General features: G+C 39.0%; 1 protein-coding gene across 6 annotated transcripts in view; it reads left to right on the top strand.

The window, feature by feature from the left end:
- CHD6 (chromodomain helicase DNA binding protein 6) overlaps nucleotides 1-20,603 on the top strand; it is a 198,724-nt gene that overhangs the window by 76,035 nt on the left and 102,086 nt on the right. For all 6 annotated transcript variants that reach the window (XM_070485940.1, XM_044747841.2, XM_044747839.2 and 3 more), the window contains 2 exons: nucleotides 7,470-7,617; nucleotides 9,651-9,800. In XM_070485940.1, coding sequence (XP_070342041.1) covers nucleotides 7,470-7,617; nucleotides 9,651-9,800 — 298 coding nt within the window. The remainder of the gene's footprint in view (nucleotides 1-7,469; nucleotides 7,618-9,650; nucleotides 9,801-20,603) is intronic.

Raw genomic sequence — 20,603 nt, 5'->3', positions numbered from 1 at the left:
CTAGAGGCTTGAACATGTTTGGAATGAGGAAGGTTATCAGTCAGAAATGATTCTGACTGGAAAATGCAATTTGGTGCAAATAGGGACGGCGTGTACATTTCATTTGAAGACATCCTACATTTTTTGAAAAAGATTTTTTTTTTTTCCTGGGGAAGATTGCCCAGAACTAACATCTATTACCACTCTTCCTCTTTGTTTTTTTCTCATGTGAGCTGCCACCACAGTCTGGCCACTGACAGACGAGTGCTCTGATGCTGTGCCCGGAACCAAACTTGGGCCACCAAAGCAGAGTGCAGAGAACTTTAACAACTAGGCCATCAGAGCTGGCCCTTGAATTTTTATTTTCATTTGCTTTTATCGCTTTTATTTGTTAAAACTCTGGTTTTTCATCTTGTAAGTATGTAATCATTTTGTTGCATTTTTCCTAGGATAATATCACAAACTTGTATAATCTTTGTTTTGATGGTACTAATGATACAGTTAAAGAGACTGAGGACAGGGTAGATTGGTTCATATTTAGTCTACAGTTGACTACATCTGCACCAAAACAATTAGTTTTTTGTGTGGTTTTTTTAACTCGTATCTTTAAAAATCTATGCCCAACTCAGTTCTATGTATATAGAACTGAACTAATGTGGACATTAAGTAAAAGTTGAATTAAGTGTGCAAATGAGCTCCTTGGGGTGTTGTCTGTGTTTTCCATGTTGTACTTCTGGGAAGGAGATGAGAGCCTGTGGCGAGGCCTGGACTGGAAGATTCTGTGAAGAGTTGTTCTTACGGTGGAACAGTGGTTCTGGGACTAGACTGTCCAGTTGCGTGCAAGTCTGTGAAGGCAGTAATTATCATCATGGGCTGTTTTCAGTCATTCTGAATTTGGGGATCATGGCACCTCACTGTGGCAGTAACTGATTTTCTTGCTAAGACTTTGATGGACATTTTATAAGGTTTAATTTTAAAATAGGAAGGTAAGTCATTTTGAAATAATGCAGTTTGTTTGTTAGATAAAAATTTTCAATACCTAGAATCCATGGGGGCAGAGTAACAAAAGACTCGTAGTAGCATAGTGTTGTGACACATACTCAGATCTTTCTCCTCATACTCAGATCCAGCACTCAGTTTCTAACTCTCAGTTCTAGTGAAGAAACCTGGGGGTTGAGAACTGGAGAGAAAGTCTGTGTATCGAGTGCTTTAATACTATAATGTAATTTCCTATTTGGAAGGCGAAAAAATTACTTACTTTCCTAATACAAACTGCAGAAAGCAAAGATAGATAAAATCTTCTTGGCTGATGGAGCTGTGTAAATACAGGAAGAGGGAACTTTGGGGATGAGGCCTACTAATAAACTATTGTTGGTTATAACTGATAGTTGTCCTGCGTGGATGGTATAGTTTATAGATTGGAAGTTTCTTGCATGTCGTAAATACATGGTAGGTGCTTTCTTTAAAGTGGTTATATGTTTTATTGTAAAATCAAGTTAGACTTTGGATTATAAAAATAAGAGTGCTTTGATCCAGCGTCAAGTGCCATTACATGGTGAGAGTATTGGGCAATTGTATTATTCAGAACTCTCTTGTTTACAAGTGACATAAACCCAACTTAAGTTAAAAAAGATAACAAGGAGGTTCATTGGCTTTTAAGGAATCAGAACCAGGAGGTATAGTTGAGGATTCCACCAGATCTTTGTCTCCAACCCTTCCCTGCACCTGTCTGGGTGTCAGCTCCCTCCTTTGCAACTGCTTTTCTTCATGAGGTTGAATTGTGGCTGTGTGCAGCTCACAGTTTAACAGCCTTATGACCTAGGAGGAAAGAGATTCGTTTTCCTTCTCACTACTGCCAAAAATTAATTTTTCTTTTTAAGGAAGGGACTCCTAAATGGGCCTGGCTGGGTCATGTGTCCATCCCTGGACCAATCACTGTGGTGAAAGGAAACCATAGCCTGGCCTGACCTCCTGGCCACTCTTGTAGTCTAGGGGATCGATCTTGTTTATCAGCAAAAGGAGGAACACACATAGTATCCACTCCAGCCATGGAATAGGTATATATCAAAATAACTTCTATTTATATATATTTATATGTTTTTTCCTGAACGATCTGAGAGTAAGTTGCGTATATCATGGCTTTTTATCCCTAAATACTCCAGTGTGTCTTTCCTAAGATTAAGGCCCTTTTCTTATATAATAACCATTGTCTAGTTACCGCTTTTGTTCACTTGCAACTAATAAACAATCTGTGGGGAGATGTTTTAAGATCATGCAAATATCCTGCTTCTCTTCAAGTTCTTCTCCCTAGAATTTAGACTTCCTTGATGATTCTGGACTGTACTCATCTTTTATGCAGTGGTTACAGAATGATTTTCCAACTCTACCCCATCTACCATTTGGATTGTAAAGTAAGCAAGAGCCTTCCCTTCTCCATTATTTATTCATATTTTATCTATTTATCTCATCGGTATAGATTCCTATTGTTTTCAACAACTTATGATTCATTACTGTCCTCGGTTACTTTGGTGCTCAGATCGTCTCAGTTTTGACCAGCGAGAGCTCTTTAAGCTGACTTCTATATCTTTTCAGCATGCTGCCTTTTGTTTTTTTGCCAAGTCCCTTACTTTCTGACTTAGCAGGATGTTTTTCAGTCTCGTCTTGTATCTCCCGTACCTTAGTCTTGTAATCAGCCATTTCTCTGAGGAACCTGGTATTAGAAACCAAGATCTGGGGGCTAGGTGTGTGCATCTTTGCTTTTTGGCTCTTTCACTTGTCAAAGCTGGGGGAAAATACACACAAGTGCACATATACATATATGTACATGCACATATCTGCACATACACAATATATTCATAATATATATGCACATTTGCATGCCTGTTCATACATGTGCTTAAAAATAAAACATGCGTTCACACTGATGCCGCCAATTTAGATTCATACCACATCTTCTTCGCTTTACAGCATGTCCTATTTACATCTTCCCTCTTCCTCAGTGAGAACCCCAGCTACTGACATCAACACATTTACTCATTTGCTTAATCCTGTACCACATCTAATACGGTTTCAGAATTGCTTCACCTATATACCTACCAAAAGAGTTCAGGATTTATTCTCCCCACTTCTCCTAAAAGCTGAGAGTATACAGTCTATTACTGTGTTCATAAACTGAGATTTTTTTCCTCTGTTCAATGTGATTGTTATTTGTTTGAAACACACTTTGATTCATTTGTGTCAGCTTGTTTTCATCTTTAGTTTTTAAATTTTTTATTATGTAGAATTTTAACATGCTTCCAGAAGTTAAATTTATGTAGAAAGCTGTATTCAGAGATGTGTCACTCCCCTCTTGTATGTATCCCTTCCACCTGGTTCTCTCCACCTATCCCTTGTGGATAATCATTGTTTTTTGATTTATCCTTCCTTTGTTTCTTTTTGTAATATAAATATATATATGCATATTTTCTTATTTTCCGTTTATTCTTTCACAAAAAGTGGCATATGATACTCTTTTGCTCTTTGCTTTTTTCACTTAACTATGTATCTTAGAAGTCTTTTCATATCAGTTCATGGAATTCTTTCTTAATTGTTGTTAAAGCTGCATAGTACTCCATTGTATGTATCCTAATTTATTCAGTCACTTATGTTTGACGTTTAGGTAGCTTTCATTATTTTGCAATTACTGAATAATGCTGCAGTGAATAATCTCATACTTATGTATTTTCATATTGTTGGAAATGTCTTTTTTTTTTTTTAAGATTTTATTTTTCTCCTTTTTCTCCCCAAAGCTCCCTGCTACATGGTTCTATATTCTTGGTTGTGGGTCCTTCTAGTTGTGGCATGTGGGACGCTGCCTCAGCGTGGTTTGATGAGCGGTGCCATGTCCGCGCCCAGGATTCGAACCAACGAAACACTGGGCCTCCTGCAGCGGAGCGCGTGAACTTAACCACTCGGCCACGGGGCCAGCCCCTGGAAGTGTATCTTTAGAGTATACTCCTATAATGGAATTGCTGGATCAAAGAGTGTATTCATACATAGTTTTGTTGCATATTATTTGACCACTATTTCTGAAGAATCTGGAACTTCAAGGAGCAAACAAGCATTCGTGGACCAAATCTATCTATAGATAGAGTAATTTGGAGATTAAAATGTCTTGATTTGATAAAACACTCAAGCATAACATTTTCAAAACTTATTCCAAAGTGGGGGAAAGCACATTTCAACTAGTCTTCCAGGAGGATGAATTCAGGTCATATTTTCTTGATGTCCCATTTATAAACTTACAAGGAATCTTTTCTTCCTGTTATTTGTCTTTATCAGAAGAGCTCCAGGAAGAATTTTTGGAACTCAGAATTGATTCTTTTGCCAAAGGTAACCTCCAGAAAATAACTTTGAAGACTTTGCAGATAGAATATCTTCTTATTTACTCCCAAATAAGGAAGCAGGCTTCACCAGTCATTTTCCTATTTTACTGACATATATTTGAGAAGTTGTTCCCTCCACTCTACCCTCCCCTCAGCTTCTAGGTAGGAAAATCTAGCAGTGCCCTAGGTTTGACTTTGGTAGTGCCTCACTAGGGCTGCTCCTTACTTTCATTATATAGTGTGTTTCTGAAAACATGGAATGCAAATATATACAAGTCTTATAGAAACTTTCATATTTTGAGGTTCTGTTCCTTAATTGTGGCTTGATTTTGGTTTGTTTTTGAGTATGATATTTCACAATGAAGCACGTATTTCTATCATATATATATTTCAATGAAGAGTAAATATATATTAAATATTAAATATATATTATCATATATTTAAATGAGGGTTAAACATATATAAAATTTTCTAATACAGTGAACTTATATTTAGTAGATAGATGAAATTGATTTCAGATGTTGGGAGGAAGGATTTAAAATTTTATAAAATTAAATGGGGCTCCGAGCATGTGATTATTATGGTGACTTTTGGTATGTTAATCAGCTGTCTTTAAATTTGTGTCCAAAAAATTAAACACAAACCTTCTTTTGTTAAGAGATCCATAAAAAAAAAAACATCAACAACCATTGATTTGTGAATTTTTTCCTATATTTGGGTCTTTGCAATGTTTTGTTACTCATTCTTTTGTCATTATTTTGAGATTCAAATAACATTAAAGGAGATTTGAAGTTTTTACATTTATCAAAAGGGAGACAGGTTTAAAAAACAAAAAGAGGAAACATGATATGGTGTAAAAAGCAACAGGCTGTAAGTCAGATGAGCCGAGTGTGGGCTTCTGCTCTGCTGCTGACTTTGGGGCCTTTGCTGCTTTTAAACCTGTTTCTTCATCTGGAGTATGAGGCTTATCTGCCTTGGCTCCTTCGTGGGACTAGGGTTGGAACAATTAAATGAGACATGGAACACATAAGTGCTTTGTACAATATAAATTGCTGTACACTTTTCTTAGTGATAAGCCACATAACATGAGATAAATATTCCTATGAAATTTTACCATCTTTGAGAACTGTTTCCCCTGAGTCTCTTGTCCTGAACTGATTAGAAGTAGAAGAAATTTTGCCTTTTTCCCCTGCTTGAGAATTCAAGTCTCTTGTTAAAATGTATAATCCTCTAAAATGGCAGGACCCCTTGAGTTTCATTTCTTTGGGTTGAACCAAAATAATTTTCAGGAAGAACTTTTCTGATGTCTTCCCATGTAAACTTGATAGGTAGGCAAGCCAGTCTTCAGCCTGAGGAATCGAGGGTAGGTTAAGTTTGTGCTGACCTGCTTGGGGATATGGGAGGGGTGAAGGATTTTCCAGAGAGGCAGGCTGATTCAACAGTCAACACTGGTTGGTATTCCTGCCACAGCTTCATCATGCTAAATCTCCCTTCTCTAAACAAGGCCATTGGTTTCCCTCTCTTGCCCCACGCTTTCCAAAAACTTACCTAATGGAAAATACCAATAATTTTGACTCTTTCCTCATCCTCCACATTCTGTCACTTGCCAAGACTTAGTGGTTCTACTTGCTCTAGATCTTTGAAATGATTTTCACCTTTGAGTTTTCACTGGCTATATCTACCCTGTCTTCATTCCCTCTTTCCTAGGCTTGCCGTTATGGCCCTTTTCACACAGAATGAACTCTAAACTCTCTCTCTAGCCTGGTGTACCCCTGGTTTCTTTCCAGCTTCATCATGTAGTGCTTCTCTTCACTTATCGTGTCATATTAACCACACACACTATCTTATTAAATGTGTCCTTAACACGCTTCCATTCCCCAAGAATACCATGGTGGTTAAGAGCATGCCTGGGTTGAAATCTTTTCTCCACCATTGACTAGCTGTGTTAACGCTGGAAATATGGCTGAACCTCACTGTGCTTCTTGATAAAATGGCAATACTGTCTGCCTTGTAAGATTATTCTGAAGAGCAGGACTTAGAGAACTGTGCTTGCATATAGTAAGTGTTATATAAGAACTGTTGTTATTATTGTTATTCCTATCTTCTGTCTGTCAAAATCCTATGTATATATCTACTCAAATGCGTTTTCCCAAATCTCCCCAACGACAGTAATCTTACCCATCTGTTGATGCATCCATCTACCTATTCAATAAATATTTATTGAATACTTACTATATATGGCATAAAAGTACTCAGTATGAGGAATACAAAACTGAATCAAGTAATACTGTCCTCTAGGAACTTAGAGTTTGGTAAGAGATCACAGAAGTATAAAATATTCATCCATTTGGCAAATGTTTATGGAGAAACTACAGAGAATCCAGGCACTGTGTGTCATAGTTAATGACTAATTTTGGTGAAAGATCAGATTTGAGTACGTTAAGCAAAGCACAGTTAAGGAGCTTTGGGAGTGTGGAAAAAAGAGACTTTATCAGTTAGGAGGGTCAGGAAAGGCTTTTTAGAGGAAAGCTTGCCATCTTAGCAGAGCCCTGCAGGATGGATGGACTTTGCCCAGCTCCACCTTTCTCAGGAAGCATTCATCTACCACCTTGGACTGTGGCTGTAGGTGGTCTGTAGGATTTTCATAATTGTAACCTCCTCAAGGGTAGGGACAGTGTTGTCTTCATTTTTGAGTTGTAGTACTTGCTCTGAGTCTTATACGTAGAGTATTCTCAAGAGAGGATTATGACAGATTAGGGAGATGTGTCTTCCCATGTAACTTAAAGACAGATTGAAATTTGATGATTCTCAATATCTGCAAAGCAATTAAACTTCCAAGAGAAGACATTTATATAAACTGAAAGGTTTTGGGAGATGTTCATATTATTTTATCACATTAATCATAGCCATAGTAGTCATGAGAGGGGTGTAAAATAAGTGGGTTCTGCATCCATGTAGATACTTCTTCCCATATCTCTGTATATTTCTGGGAAGAAACTCTTGTAGATTCTCCATTAAAGCCTACCCTTGTCCAGGAATTCCAGAATGTGATATAACTTTGATCACATGAGAAATCTTAGTTTTAAAAGCTGCCCAACAGTTTTAATTCTGAATTTCTCCTTGTAGCAAGGAGCAAGGACCAACCCCAGTGGAGAAAAAGAAGAAAGGAAAAAGGAAAAGTGAAACCACAGTGGAGAGTTTAGAGCTGGATCAGGGCCTGCCGAACCCATCCCTGCGGAGTCCTGAGGAGTCCACTGAGTCTGCAGACAGCCAGGTACAGCTGTGACTGGGAGCCCTGGTGAAGGTTACAGCTGCGGGACGGGATCTTGCTGACACTGATCCTGTTGCTCCTCTCTCCCTACCTCTAGTCTACATCCCTTGTGCACAGATCTGGGATGGGCTTTCACTGTTTTGGTGGGTGAGCACCAAAAGGCCACAGGCTTTTCCCCTAGCAATCCTGATCCTTATAGTAGTAATCTCCCAGTTTTTAGTGATGTTTCCTTCCTTCTTGGAAAGTAGCATGATATTAGGCTGTAGAGAGAGTGAATGTGGAAAATGGATTTGTGAGACAAGCTAGGTAAGGCTTAGGGGCCCGTTTTGCCATGTAGGTAATGCATTTAGGGCTCCCAGTGCTGGGCCAGTCTGCACAAGGTCATTTTCATAATCTCGGATACTATAAACGTCAGGGATGTATTTATTTTGCCAAAATAGTAAGGAAAATTTGACCAAACATGGAAACAAGGAGTTGCCCACCCAAATGAGATTTCTTGAAATGTGCCGACCTGTGCCCATGATGTTGGTAGGAATTTTCTCCCTGAGTTGAGGCAACCTCTCTTGGACATGATTTCTAATATTTGAAAGTGCTGTTTCCTCTGATATCCACAGCAGTTTAATTGGGCTGTGCTCCTGCAAGGGTACCATTTAGAATAAGATCAACTTATTGCACCTTCAAATTTCATCTGGACCCTCAGATTTCTAGGTGATCTTCATTGTAGGAAGGTGTCGGCTCCTAATGTCAAGTGGTAATAAACAGTGGTGTCTGGGGAGTCAGAGCAGAGACCCCCTCACTGCCTACAAACTCAGGCTAGTGGCTACTGGGCAGAGGAGCAAGCACATTGGGTTGATGGGAGTTGGCAGGGGGTTGTGTTGCTAGGATGGTGATCTGTATATGGGATTGGGGGAGAGGCTTTTATGTGGAATCCTTTGTATAAAATTAAACATCATAGGGGTGACATAGTAAAAATGAAGGGAATGCTTAAGTGAGATGGGGTTTGGCTTTTTATTTTTTTAAGGTTTAAGTATTTGAGAGTGAGCTAGCTGGTAAATGGTTCTGAGGAGATTTTTTACTGCTTGGGTATCAAATGTACGTAAAGATGAACCATGTGTTTTTCTGTTTGAGGAAAGCCATTGGGCTGCTTTGTTGTAGAATGTCATCTCTCTAAAAGGTCACAAGCTATTTAATTATAGATGAGTCCTTAGATGATGACTCACGAGTCTTGTTTTGTCACACTTTAAGTTGTCTCCTTGCATTTCAAGGGTTGTTATGATATTCTCAAAGTAAGTCTTAATAAAATTGATATTATTTAGTTTTTAAGGAGTACATGGTAAGTATTGTGAATGTGGCAAAAAAAACCAACCAACTATCATGTTATTGTCCTAAAATCAGAGCTTCCAGCTGTCTTGGAAGGGACTTCAAAGACGATAGAGTTTACCTCCCATCCCCGTTTTACTGGAATAGAAACCAGTTCCAGAAAGGAGGAGAAAAGTCACTGCCATTGATGAATAAAACACATCTCACTAGGGGCCGGCCCCGTGGTCAAGTGGCTGAGTTCACGCCCTCCACTTCGGCGGCCCAGGGTTACAGCGATTTGGATCCTGGGCATGCACGTGGCACCACTCATCAGTTCATGCTGAGGTGGCGTCCCACATAGCATAACCAGAGGCAATTACAACTAGAATATATAGCTATGTACTAGGAGGCTTTGGGAGGAAAATAAATAAATAAGAAGATTGGCAACAGTTGTTAGCTCAGGTGCTAATCTTTAAAAAAAATAAAACACACATCTCACTGGATTCTGAGACTGTAATTTCTTTTTAGTGGATCCTGGCACTTTGGGTCACCTCCCTTAGCTAGATCCCATTTTGAGTGAATTGAGTTCTTAAAAGAGTTGTGTTAAAGGAAGATTCCTTTTGTAAAGGAATAAAGATCTCCTTTGCATGTTAATGAGCGTAGGAGAGAGTATTCCTGTACAAGCTTTCACCTTTGATTCACAGGGCAGCTCTCTGACTGGTGTGTTTGCCCTGCAGAAACGTCGCTCAGGACGGCAAGTGAAGCGCAGAAAATACAACGAGGACCTGGACTTCAAAGTAGTGGATGATGATGGGGAAACAATTGCCGTTCTTGGAGCCGGCCGGACCTCCGCCCTCTCTGCTTCTACACTGGCTTGGCAAGCGGAGGTACAGCCTTTGGATTGGGCTGCTGGCTTTGGCTAGGCAGTCATTTTGGCCTACTTGACGGAGTTGTTCTGTGACTCTTTGCTAAAGCATAAGTTAGATCATTTTAACTGCTGCTTAGAACCTTCAAATGCTTCCTAAGGTCAAACCCCTTACTGTGCCCAGCAGGACCCTCTGTCGTCACGCTCTCTCCCTATTTCACCCAATCCATTTTTCACGTAAATGACTTTTCCCTGCCTCTGTTACTCTCCAGCCAAGACTTGCTGTCTTCTAATGCCTTATATTAGCAGTTTTCTCCCAACTTCTGGCCTTTGCCTGTATTGTCCCTTTTACCTGGAATGCTGTTCACCACATGCTTTGTATGACTGGTTCACTGTCTTTTAAGTTTCACCTAAAATGGTATCTCCTCAGAGAAGTCTTTCCTGATTCTTTCATTTAAAGTAGATCCCTGCCCCTCATCCTGATGATTCGCTACTTTACTTCTTGTTTGTTTCTTTCACAGCACTTACCACAAGTTGTAACAGTGTCCTGATTTCTGATTTCATTTTATTTCTTTGTCTCTCCCATTGGAATGTAAAAGTCTGATACATAGTAAATAGATGTTCAGTGAAAGAAATCACATGAACTAGTAATTACAGTCGGAACTTGGATTCAACAAATATATATCGCGAGTCCACTGCAATGCCAGGTCCTAGGATACAAGGACAGTATGAAGGCATGGTCCCTGCCTCAAAGTAGTTTAATCTAGGGGAAGGGTCCTATGACTATACTAATATTGTGGTAAGTGCAGCCTTAGAACTATGTGCTAGATACAGTGGCTACACAGAAGGAGTGGACAGGACAGGAGGGAGGTCAGAGTTTTTGGAGCAGTGTTTCCAACATGAACTAAAGCCCCACAGCCTAAATGCTACCACAGGTTGTGGTATGACAAATAGACGAGCTTGGCTGGATGTTGAGGTCTGATTTGAGGAGTAGTGGGAGATGTGCCCTGAGTGGTAGGAAGAGTCACATTATATGGGGCTTCTGTTATTAGCTAAGGTATGTGGCCCTTATACTGTAGATGGAACAAAGGTTAGGGGGTGTTGATGAATTAAAGCAGAGAAGCAGGATGGCCGCGCTCGCATTTTAGAAATTTCCATTGGCAGCAATATCAGGGAGAAAGAGGATAGCATTAGGACCTGGTACTCAGATGCTAGAAAGGAAGAGTGGTAAATGTTAAAAAGGAGGAGGTCTGTGCCAAGGAGCTTACAGAGAAGAAATTAGAAGCAAAAGAAGAAGCAGGCTGTGCATGTAGGAGGGGCATCATTGCCAGCAGCACCTTCTGGGACACAGGCTGTCTGTTGTTATGGAGTCACCGTTGCTGACTTGGTAGAATTCATGCTCTGCATGTGCAGTAGCAGCACAAATACCTGCCTTTGCTCCTGGACACTAATGTGGCTTATTGAAGCTGATAATACTTTATCTGGTTAAACCACCTTGCCTCCAACTTAAAGCATTTTCACATAATGTCACATAATCTTTTTGCTTTGTGTTTGCATGGAGAGTAGCTGGGAGCAGGAGTCATTGTCCCTATTTGAACAATCAAGAAACAGGCACAGAATGATCCAGGTCATAGCAGCAGTTGATCGGTGACTAGCATGTCAGAGTTGATTTCATGTCTCTCTGCCAAAGGTTATCCAGCTAATGAATATAACACTTAATAGGAATAATAATATGATGTGTTGTCATTGCAGTACTTTTCAAGCAAATAGTTAAGAACAGCCCTTGCAAGACTACTATGAGGTTGATAGGATTATATTGCTTTATAATGGGTTTTCCTTCCTTGGAGATTTTATGGTTGGTTTGGTAGTTAAAACACTATAAGGGATTTTATTTTCTCCTAGTAGCCATTGAGCCTAAGTCGTTAACCATATTTCAGTTGTTGTTATGACTTCTCCTATGGTGGCTGAAGGGTAGCATTAGCTGATCTGACAGAAAAAATTCAGGAAATTTTATGTATCTTAACAAGGCTCTTATCCTTTTAAGGGTCAGCAAAGAGAGTTTATATATGATAAAACGTAAGATAGAATCTGAATTTGCATTACTTATTCCTCAAAAATTGTTACTAAATTTAAGCCAGAAAAAGGACCTGATGTGTGGTTTTGGCCTTGATGTTCACAAAGGCAACCATGTGGATCTGACCTCTGTGCCACAGGCCTGGCCCAGCATGCAGGGCAGACTAGACAGCCTGTGAGGGGATTTGAGCAGGTTTCAAAATCAGTGCTCCATAGAACCCCAGCTGCTGTAGAACTAAAACAGCTCTGGTTGCATCTGTTTTCCATATTGGGCTTCCTGGGGAGGTTTGAACAAAGATTTCCCGGGCTAATGCAAAGCTTGAAAGCCATGGATCTTGTTTAGGATTCCAGGCAGTCTTCAAAGTGCCCAGTGGCACAGAAAATCAGTTGAACATTATGAGGATTTTGCTTATGTCCCTCTCCTGAGGCCCTTTGGATGGGTGGGTGTCTGCCTGCTTACTAGCTTTAGCTTGGGGCAGAGAAGTTGTGGAGTTGGCACCAAAAAGTCCTGTCTGCATTTCTCTGCAGTATCTTAGCAGCATGCTCAGCCCAGTTATGTGGCTGCTGGCCCCTGGGTCCCAGCCCCAGAGTGTAGGCTCAACGTTGGTTACCTACTGGTTAGTTGCTAAAAACATCTTTACACATGATTCATTCTAGCTCAAGACTGGCATATTAACACAGCCCTGCTTTGGAGTGTAGAGGACAGTCCCCTGACTGGGCTATGGGATGCAGGTGCTGGAAATAAGTTTCCATCCTGACTGTGATTTTTTGCTTTCTTATTCTTTGTCAAACTGATGTTGGTGCCTGGAACAGAGACAGACTTTCACAGTTGTGTACATTTACAATGTATGGATTTTTACAAGGCTCTCTCAATTTTTGCTTCTTACAATTTGTGTGGTTTGTATGATTTTGCCTTTTAGAACAGAAGGATTTTAATTTGTATGAGGCTTCAACTCATCGTGCTCTCCCATGTCTCACTCTGTGTGTTTGCAGACAGTACTTTGCTTTGTCTGGCCTTTTCCTCTGCCTGGCAGGCTGAGCTCAGTTGTTACCTCCCCTAGGAAGCTCCCTACTCCCCCCGAGCTGGGGATGAGTGCCCCTCCTCTGTGCTCCCCAGCACTCTCATATGTTTAACTCTTGTCATTGTCCTTTAAACACCTGCCAGTTTTTTGTTTCCTTCTCCTAAGCTATGAGCTACTTTAGGGTAGGGCTTGTATCTTTTTTTTTTTTTTCTATGTATCAGTCATGAAAGAGTTTCAATAAAGTAAAATTTACATTAACTCCCAGGAACTATTCAGATGAAAACTTACAGCACTTTCCAGCCTCTGTTTTGTGGTGTTATGACTGTTGTATTTTTATTCCCAAAGTCAAGAGTCAGCTGGAACCCTTGCACTACTTGTTCATAGCCCGTGACTATTCTGATTTGTCAATGCCTCTACTATACTGTTCTGAATATCACTCTCGATTGTTCCCTTAATCAGATTGTAAGCCTTTGCAAAACAAGTGTTACTTTTTGTTGTAATTATTTTCACCTAATGTAGGTAGCACTTTATGTTAGGTAGTAGCTCACTCACTTGAACCTATCATATATTTCTTTAATTATGAATAATGAGTAAATATTCCTAAAACTCATTATATAAACAGGTATGATTTTTAACCCCTGGATTAGAAAAACGAGAATGAGATATTTTTCCTTTTTCTCAGGCTCTTGTTTTCTCCATTTCTTTATGTTAGTATATTTTTCCCACTGTCATCCGTCTCCCTCTCATGTCAAGTAGGCACTTACACCAGTCTGCAGACAGACCCCCTTGGCAAAGGTCACTTGCTGCTGTTTGGTGTTGCTCTACCTTTGTACCAGCTGTGTGGTTCAGTGCTTAGGCTCCTATCCACTGTGCCTGGGTGGATGGTTTTGATTTTTCTTATTTCTTCATTGGCTATAACCATCATTTCCCAGCCCGTGTCTTTCTTCAGATTGTCTTCTGTATTTGTTTTCTCTTGGTTTCTGTTGCCACCCATTGTGCTGAGGCCAATGTTCAACTTACTGCAGTATGCACTTTTGTAATTCCCTGCTATAAGTCTGTGTGCTTCCTAATCCATTACCAGACTAATGTTCCCATAATGCTAGGGACATTTCTCAGTGTTCTGCTCAAGAATCTAAGGGAGTTAATACTTCTTAACTCCTATATTGGAGCAAAGCTCCTGCCTGATATTTAGAAAAATGTGACCACACACAACCTGTTCACCCTCATTTATTTCTGCTCCTCATTCCGTATAATGCTTTTGCTCTACTGAGCCTGGTTCCTTAGTATTCCAAATATGCAGCCTGTTTCCATAGACTTGTTCTTTCATCCTTTGGGTTCATTTTGGCCTTCCTTCCTGTTTGCTCCCTTCTTATGAGCTGCCATTCTCTAGGGCCCAACTAAAACCTCACCTATTCTGTGACATCCAAGCTGTTCTTGCTTTCTGTATTCTTGTTGAATTTGTGGTCACTGTCACACCAATTAGAATTTACCCTGGGACATTTCCAAGAAAAATATGTTTCTTTTTGCTTTTCCTGAGTTGAGTGTAAGCCCCTGAGACTGGGCATCTTGTTTGCTGCTACTTGTGTGCCCTCCATGGTGCTCAGTAGATACTTGGTGACTTGAAGAGTGATTTGCTTCTTAACTGGAGCCTCTCCTTATGGCTAGCTAAATACAAGCAAATCAGGTGGTTTGTTGAGATTAGGTGTGACTTGGGTTGAAAATTTTTGAAATTTTCTCTAAGAAAAAAAAATTTTAATTATATGAGTCTTTGACATGAAAGTGAATGAATTAAAATGGTCGTCTTTGAAGGATAATTTGAGAAAATTCCAAGCAATTGAGAACAGATGGTTGTTATGGAAGTGTATTTGGCAAGCAGATTTAGTTTATATCTGTGTGTATGTGTATACACTGAGTGTTTATACACACATGATCACGCTTATGCACAATCTCTGTTTAGAAAAAGAAATCCTGGTTTTCCAGTTTCCTTCCACTTTGATGTGTCTTTTGGAAATGCTACTCCGTTTTCCTTTTATTAGGATAGAGTAAAAACCTGTTGTCAGTATTTTGATGATAACCATTAGTGGTTTTTTTTCACACTAGTGTTCACCCCCCATTCTTTAACCAGTGCCAAGAAATAGATTGAAATTTTATTTTAAATTCCTTTGTTTTTTCTTGAAAATAGTCTATAATGAAAAATGGTTTAAGCCCTTCTTCCTGTCGATAGTCAGAGTAAAGTCCTGTGCTTTCTTCATCCATGTGTTAATGTTTCCTTCGATTTGGTCCTAGTTGAGAACTGGCAATCAAAATCCTACCTTCAGAAACCATCTTTTTCTATTCTTCATGGTAGGTAAGAATAAGAGAATATTTGAAGCAACGTGGTAGTGAGGAAGAGACCATTGTTCCTTTCAGCATATGTATACATGTATGAATGCTTGCTTGCTAGTCTCAGCTTTACAGGCTTGGGAGTCAGTAGGAAAGGTGATTAGCAATTATGAAAGTTTAATGCTGGCTAACAAAGATCTAACTCACATATCACTTCGTTTCTAAAGCCTCTCCTAATTTTCCCAAGTGCTTTGGGTTCTCTGTTCCCGTAGCACTTGCTTTATATTGCTATTGCCATGTAGTATTGCAAAAATCTCTTAACGTTATTTATTCAGAAATATGTGTTGAACACCTACTACATGCCAAGAACTGTTTAGAGTGCTGAAGAAAACATCAAGGAATAAAAGATACAAAGATCCCTGCCCTCGGGGAGGTAGCCTACAACAAATGGAAAGGAGGTCTGCAAAAAACACACAAGTGATCTCTTCCTCCAGACAGTTGCCAGATTTTGAACCTATGTGGGATGGGAGGCCAAGGGGCTAAGCTCAAAACTTCCAAGGTAGAAGTAACTAGGGAGAGACTAGCAATAAACCTAAAAATAAGAAAGTTGTGTAGTGTCAATGGTGGTAAGTGCTATGGAAAGAAAAAAAAATCGGAATAAGAGCAATATGAAATTCAGGAATGGAAATGGCAGTTTTAAATAGGGTGGTCAGTGCTGGCCTTACAAAGCCCTCTAACATTTGAGCGAAGAAAGGAACAAAGTAAAAAGACAAGGGAGTCATGTAGGGGAGAAGAGCATATCAGGCAGAGGGAATAGCCTATGCCAGGTCCCCAAGGTAGAAACATGCCTGCTCTATATGAGGAACAGACAGGGGGACCTGAAACGTAACAGAGGAAGTGGGAGGCTGGGTACAGATCCTGTAGGATTTTGTAGGCCTTTGGAAGAACTTTGGTTTTTTACTCTTAGTTAAAAGAGAACTCTTTTAAGCAGTTTAAGCAAAAGAGTGACATAATAAAAAGGGGCATTCTGAATGTTGTATTGAGAATAGGCTTGTGGGGCAGGAGTGGAAGCAGGGAGACTAGTTAGGAGGCATTTGGGAATAATCCGGGTGAGAAATGAAGGTGGTTCAGACCAGGGTAGAAGCAGTGGAGGTGGTGAGAAATGGCTGGTTTCTGGACATATTTTGAAAGTAGAGCCAACAGGATTTCTTGGCTAATCAGATATGGTGTATGGAAAGAAAAGAGAGGAGGCGAAGATTACACCAAGATATTTGGTTTGAACACCTAGAAGGGTAGAGTTCTCTTTAACTCAGATGGGAGAAAACTGTAGGTAGAAGGGCTGGGGTGGAGGTTGGCTAGGTGAGCAGGAGTTTCATTTGTGGACATTTTAAGTGTGAAATATCTCTGAGACATTCAAGTGGAGAGGCAAATAACAATTATGTATATGAGTCTGTATCAGGGAGAGGTTCTGAGTTGGGTATATAAATTTGGCAGGCATCACAGTGTAGCCAGTATTTAAAACCATGAGACTGGATGATATCCCCTGGAGAATGAGTATAGATAGAAAAAAAAAGGAACTCCAAAAACTAGGCCTTAGGGAACTCCAGAAATAAGAGTTGATGTCAGAGGATTTCTACTTCCAGGTAAGATATAGTAGGTCATAGCAGGCCAACACCTACTGCAAGGAAAAAAAAGGATAAATTTACAAAGAATATTTTTTGTTTTTTGAGGAAGATTAGCCCTGAGCTAACTGCTGCCAATCTTCCTCTTTTTGCTGAGGAAAACTGGCCCTGAGCTAACATCCGTGCCCATCCTCCTCTACTGTATATGTGGGATGCCTGCCAAGCGGTGCCATGTCTGCATCTGGGATCTGAACCAGCGAACCCCGGGCTGCCAAAGCGGAACATGCACACTTAACTGCTGTGCCACCGGCCCGGCCCCTATGATTAACATATTAAAGAAAATAGAGGAAGAGATGGGCAAAATCAGTGTTAAAGCATAGAATGCCAGTAGAGAGTTGAATCTGCAAAGAGAATCAAATCAACAGTCTAGAAGTGGGAATTTCAGTTTGTTCCGAATTCAGAACACTGGATGAATTTAAAAGCAGATTAGATAGAGCAGAGGATAAGCTCAGTGACTGAAGACAGATCAATAGAAAATTTCTAAACTGCAGCACAGAGAGAAAAATGAATGGAAAGAACAGAGCAAAGCATAAAAGGGAAGCAGTGAAAAGTTGTGATGTATATCTGATTAGAGTCCTGTACATGGAGGAGAAATTGGAGCAGAGATGTGTTTGAAGATAAAATTAATGGCCAAGAATTCCCATTAAAACTGATGGAAAATACCAGCCAGTAGATTGGATGTCAGGTAACCCCCAAGCAAAAAAGAAAACCATACCTAGGCATATCTTAAATGGTAGAAAACCAAAAGACTGAAAGAACATCTTAAAAGCCACTAGATAAAAACTAACAGCTAATGTTATATTAAATGATACAATATTGAATGCTTTCTCCCTGAATTTGAGAGTAAGAAATAGATTCCATTATTATCATTTATATTCAGAAATACACTTGAGGTCCTGGCTACTGCAGTAAGGAAAAAGAAGAAATAAAAAGTTTAAAGATTGAAAAGGAACAAGTAAAACTGTCATTATTTGCAGATGACGTGACTGTGTGTGTAGAAAATTCAATGGAATTGACAGACAAACCATCAGAATTGATAAAGTGGATTTAGCTAAATTGTTGGATACAAAGACAATATTAAAAAAAATCTATTTTATTTTATAAACTAGCAACATGGAATCAGGAAAAGAAAATTGTAAAATGCCATTTATAATAGAATCGAAGTATTAGATACCCTGGAATAACTCTCAAAAGATGTACAAGCCCTCTATGTGAAAAACATTTCTAAAAGAAATTAAAGAAAACCTAAATAGATGGAGCAATATATGACATACATGTATTCAATATTGTTAAGATGTCTGTAATTCAGTCCCAGTCAAAATCTAAGTAGGGTGTTTTTTGGTGAAAGTTGATGGTGGAAATGCAGAAGAGCTAGGAGAGCCAAGGCAATCTGGGAAAAGAACAACTAAGTTGGAAGACTTGCTGTAATCCAGACTTTGTAATCAAGCTGTAATTATGAAGACAAGGTAGTGTGCCATAAGGACAAATAGACCAATGGCCCAAAATAGAGCTACTTTGCCCAGTATGGCTCCCAGTACCCATATCTAGCTATTAAGCCACTAGAAATATGGCTAGTCCGAATTGAGATGTTCTGTAAGTGTAAAGCACACACTGAATTTTTTTAAAGACTTATTATGAAAAAAAGAGTATAAAATATTTCATTAGTAATTTTATATTTATTGCATATTGAAATGATAATATTTTGAACATACTGGTTTAAATAAAATATATTATTAAAATCAGTTTCATTTGTTTATTTTTACTTTTTCACTGCGGTTACAAGAAAATTTAAAGTTACATATGTGGCTTAATGAATGACGTCAATGGCAGCAAAGATTCCTTAAACAGGACACAAAAATACAGAAGAGAAAAGATTGGTAAGGTGGATTATTAGAACTTCTGTTCATCAAAAGACACATTTACAGATTGAAAAGGCAAACCATACATTGCTAGAAAATGTTCGTAATCTCTGTATCTGACAGAGGAGTCTTATTCAGAAATATATAAAGAACTCTTAAAATCAAAAAGACTATTTTTAAAATAGGTAAATGACTTGAAGCTTCACAGAGAGGATAGCTACATGGCCAAGAAGCGTATAAAAAGGTGCTCAGCATCCTCAATTGTAAGGAAAATGTGAATTAAAGAGATAATACTGCACATCCACTAGAATGGCTCAAATTTTAATGACTAACAATATCAAGTCAACTGAAACTCCTGTACATTGATGATGGGTGTAAAAATTGTTACAATCACTTTGGAAAAAATTTTGACAATATCCATTAAAACTGGGCATATCACTTACCTCATAACTCCACTCCTACATATATATAAGTTAAATGAGTGCATTTGTCCACCAAAAGACATAAAATTTATATGAACATTGGAAGCAACCCAAATATTCCTCAACAATAGAGTGGATAAATAAATGGTAGTGTATTTATATAGCAAAATACTACACAGTAATACAGAAGAATGAACCACAACTATATGATTCCATTTACGTGAAGTTTAATAATAGGTAAAACTAATCAATGGTGGTAGAAGTCTGAGTAGTAGTTACTTCCGATGGGGGCACGAGGGTCTTCCAGAATGTTGGAAATGTTATATAACTTTATCTGGGTGGTACTTAACAAATGTGTGTATGTGTATACAAAAATTCATCAGTTGTACACTTGAGATCTCTGCATATTGTATGTATGCCATACCTGAATAACTTTTAAAGCGTTATGTTAGCATGTCTGGTAGTTCCTTGATGTTGAAGACCATAACTCATTTATTTCTGTAAGACCAGTGCATAAACATAAAAGACACCCAATAAATAATGTAGAAGGAAATGAAATAGGAAGTTAGAAAGGAATTTGGTTCTTTAATCTACTTTCTCTAAACCCAGCACCTGTTCCTTTGCTCACTGCCCACTTGGCATAGTCAGAGCTCTGTTTGTTGGCTACAGAGTCAGGGTAGTAATCTTTGCTGCTCAAGAAAGTATACCTAGCTTTGGTCCTTTGCTCTTAGCCATCCTGAGAGTATATGATAGGTCCAAATGTATGGAGAAAGGGGACTTTTTAATTAAGTGATGTAGATGAAGAATAGTAACTGTGTCCAGTCTGCAGCTCTGACGAGTTTTATGCTTTATTTCCTCAGGTTTTTCCTTCTCTCTTTTCCTCTTCCTTGTTATTTGCCATTCAACAAATATTTATTGATCATACACTACTGCTTGACCTTTTCGAGACATCTAGCTACATCAGTGAATAAAACAAATAAGGATCCTTGCCTTCCAAAGGTTTGCACTGTAATGGGAGGAGATAGGCAATCAACAATACACTGCCTCCTTCTCCTGTCCTTCTTAGGAATCAAGCAGAACAAATACTTACACAGAAAATCAAAAGCCTAGTCTGTATTCCCATCCCTTCCTTCTATTGTATGGTAGGTTCAGTTCACTTGCCTTCTTGAGCAGTGGGAAAAGAGTCTTGTTGTTTTGGATTAACTTCGGCATGGCAGCTAGCGCAATGCCATGTGTCTAGAGGAATGTAATGAATATTTGTTACCTTTGGGAGCATCTGTCACTGCCTGCTGATTTCCATACTTCTTTTCTACCATCTATGTTCCAGTTTTTTTTTTTTTTTTTTTTTAACTGTTGCTTTTCTGGGAAAAACTTGATTGAAGATCTTAGAAAATATATTTTCTTTAATGTTACGGCTTTGGGACAGTTGAACTCTAGAATGGATA

The sequence above is a fragment of the Equus asinus genome, chromosome 15 (assembly GCF_041296235.1).
Source record: "Equus asinus isolate D_3611 breed Donkey chromosome 15, EquAss-T2T_v2, whole genome shotgun sequence".
Classification (NCBI taxonomy): domain Eukaryota; kingdom Metazoa; phylum Chordata; class Mammalia; order Perissodactyla; family Equidae; genus Equus; species Equus asinus.
This window is presented reverse-complemented; position numbering and strand designations above follow the sequence as displayed.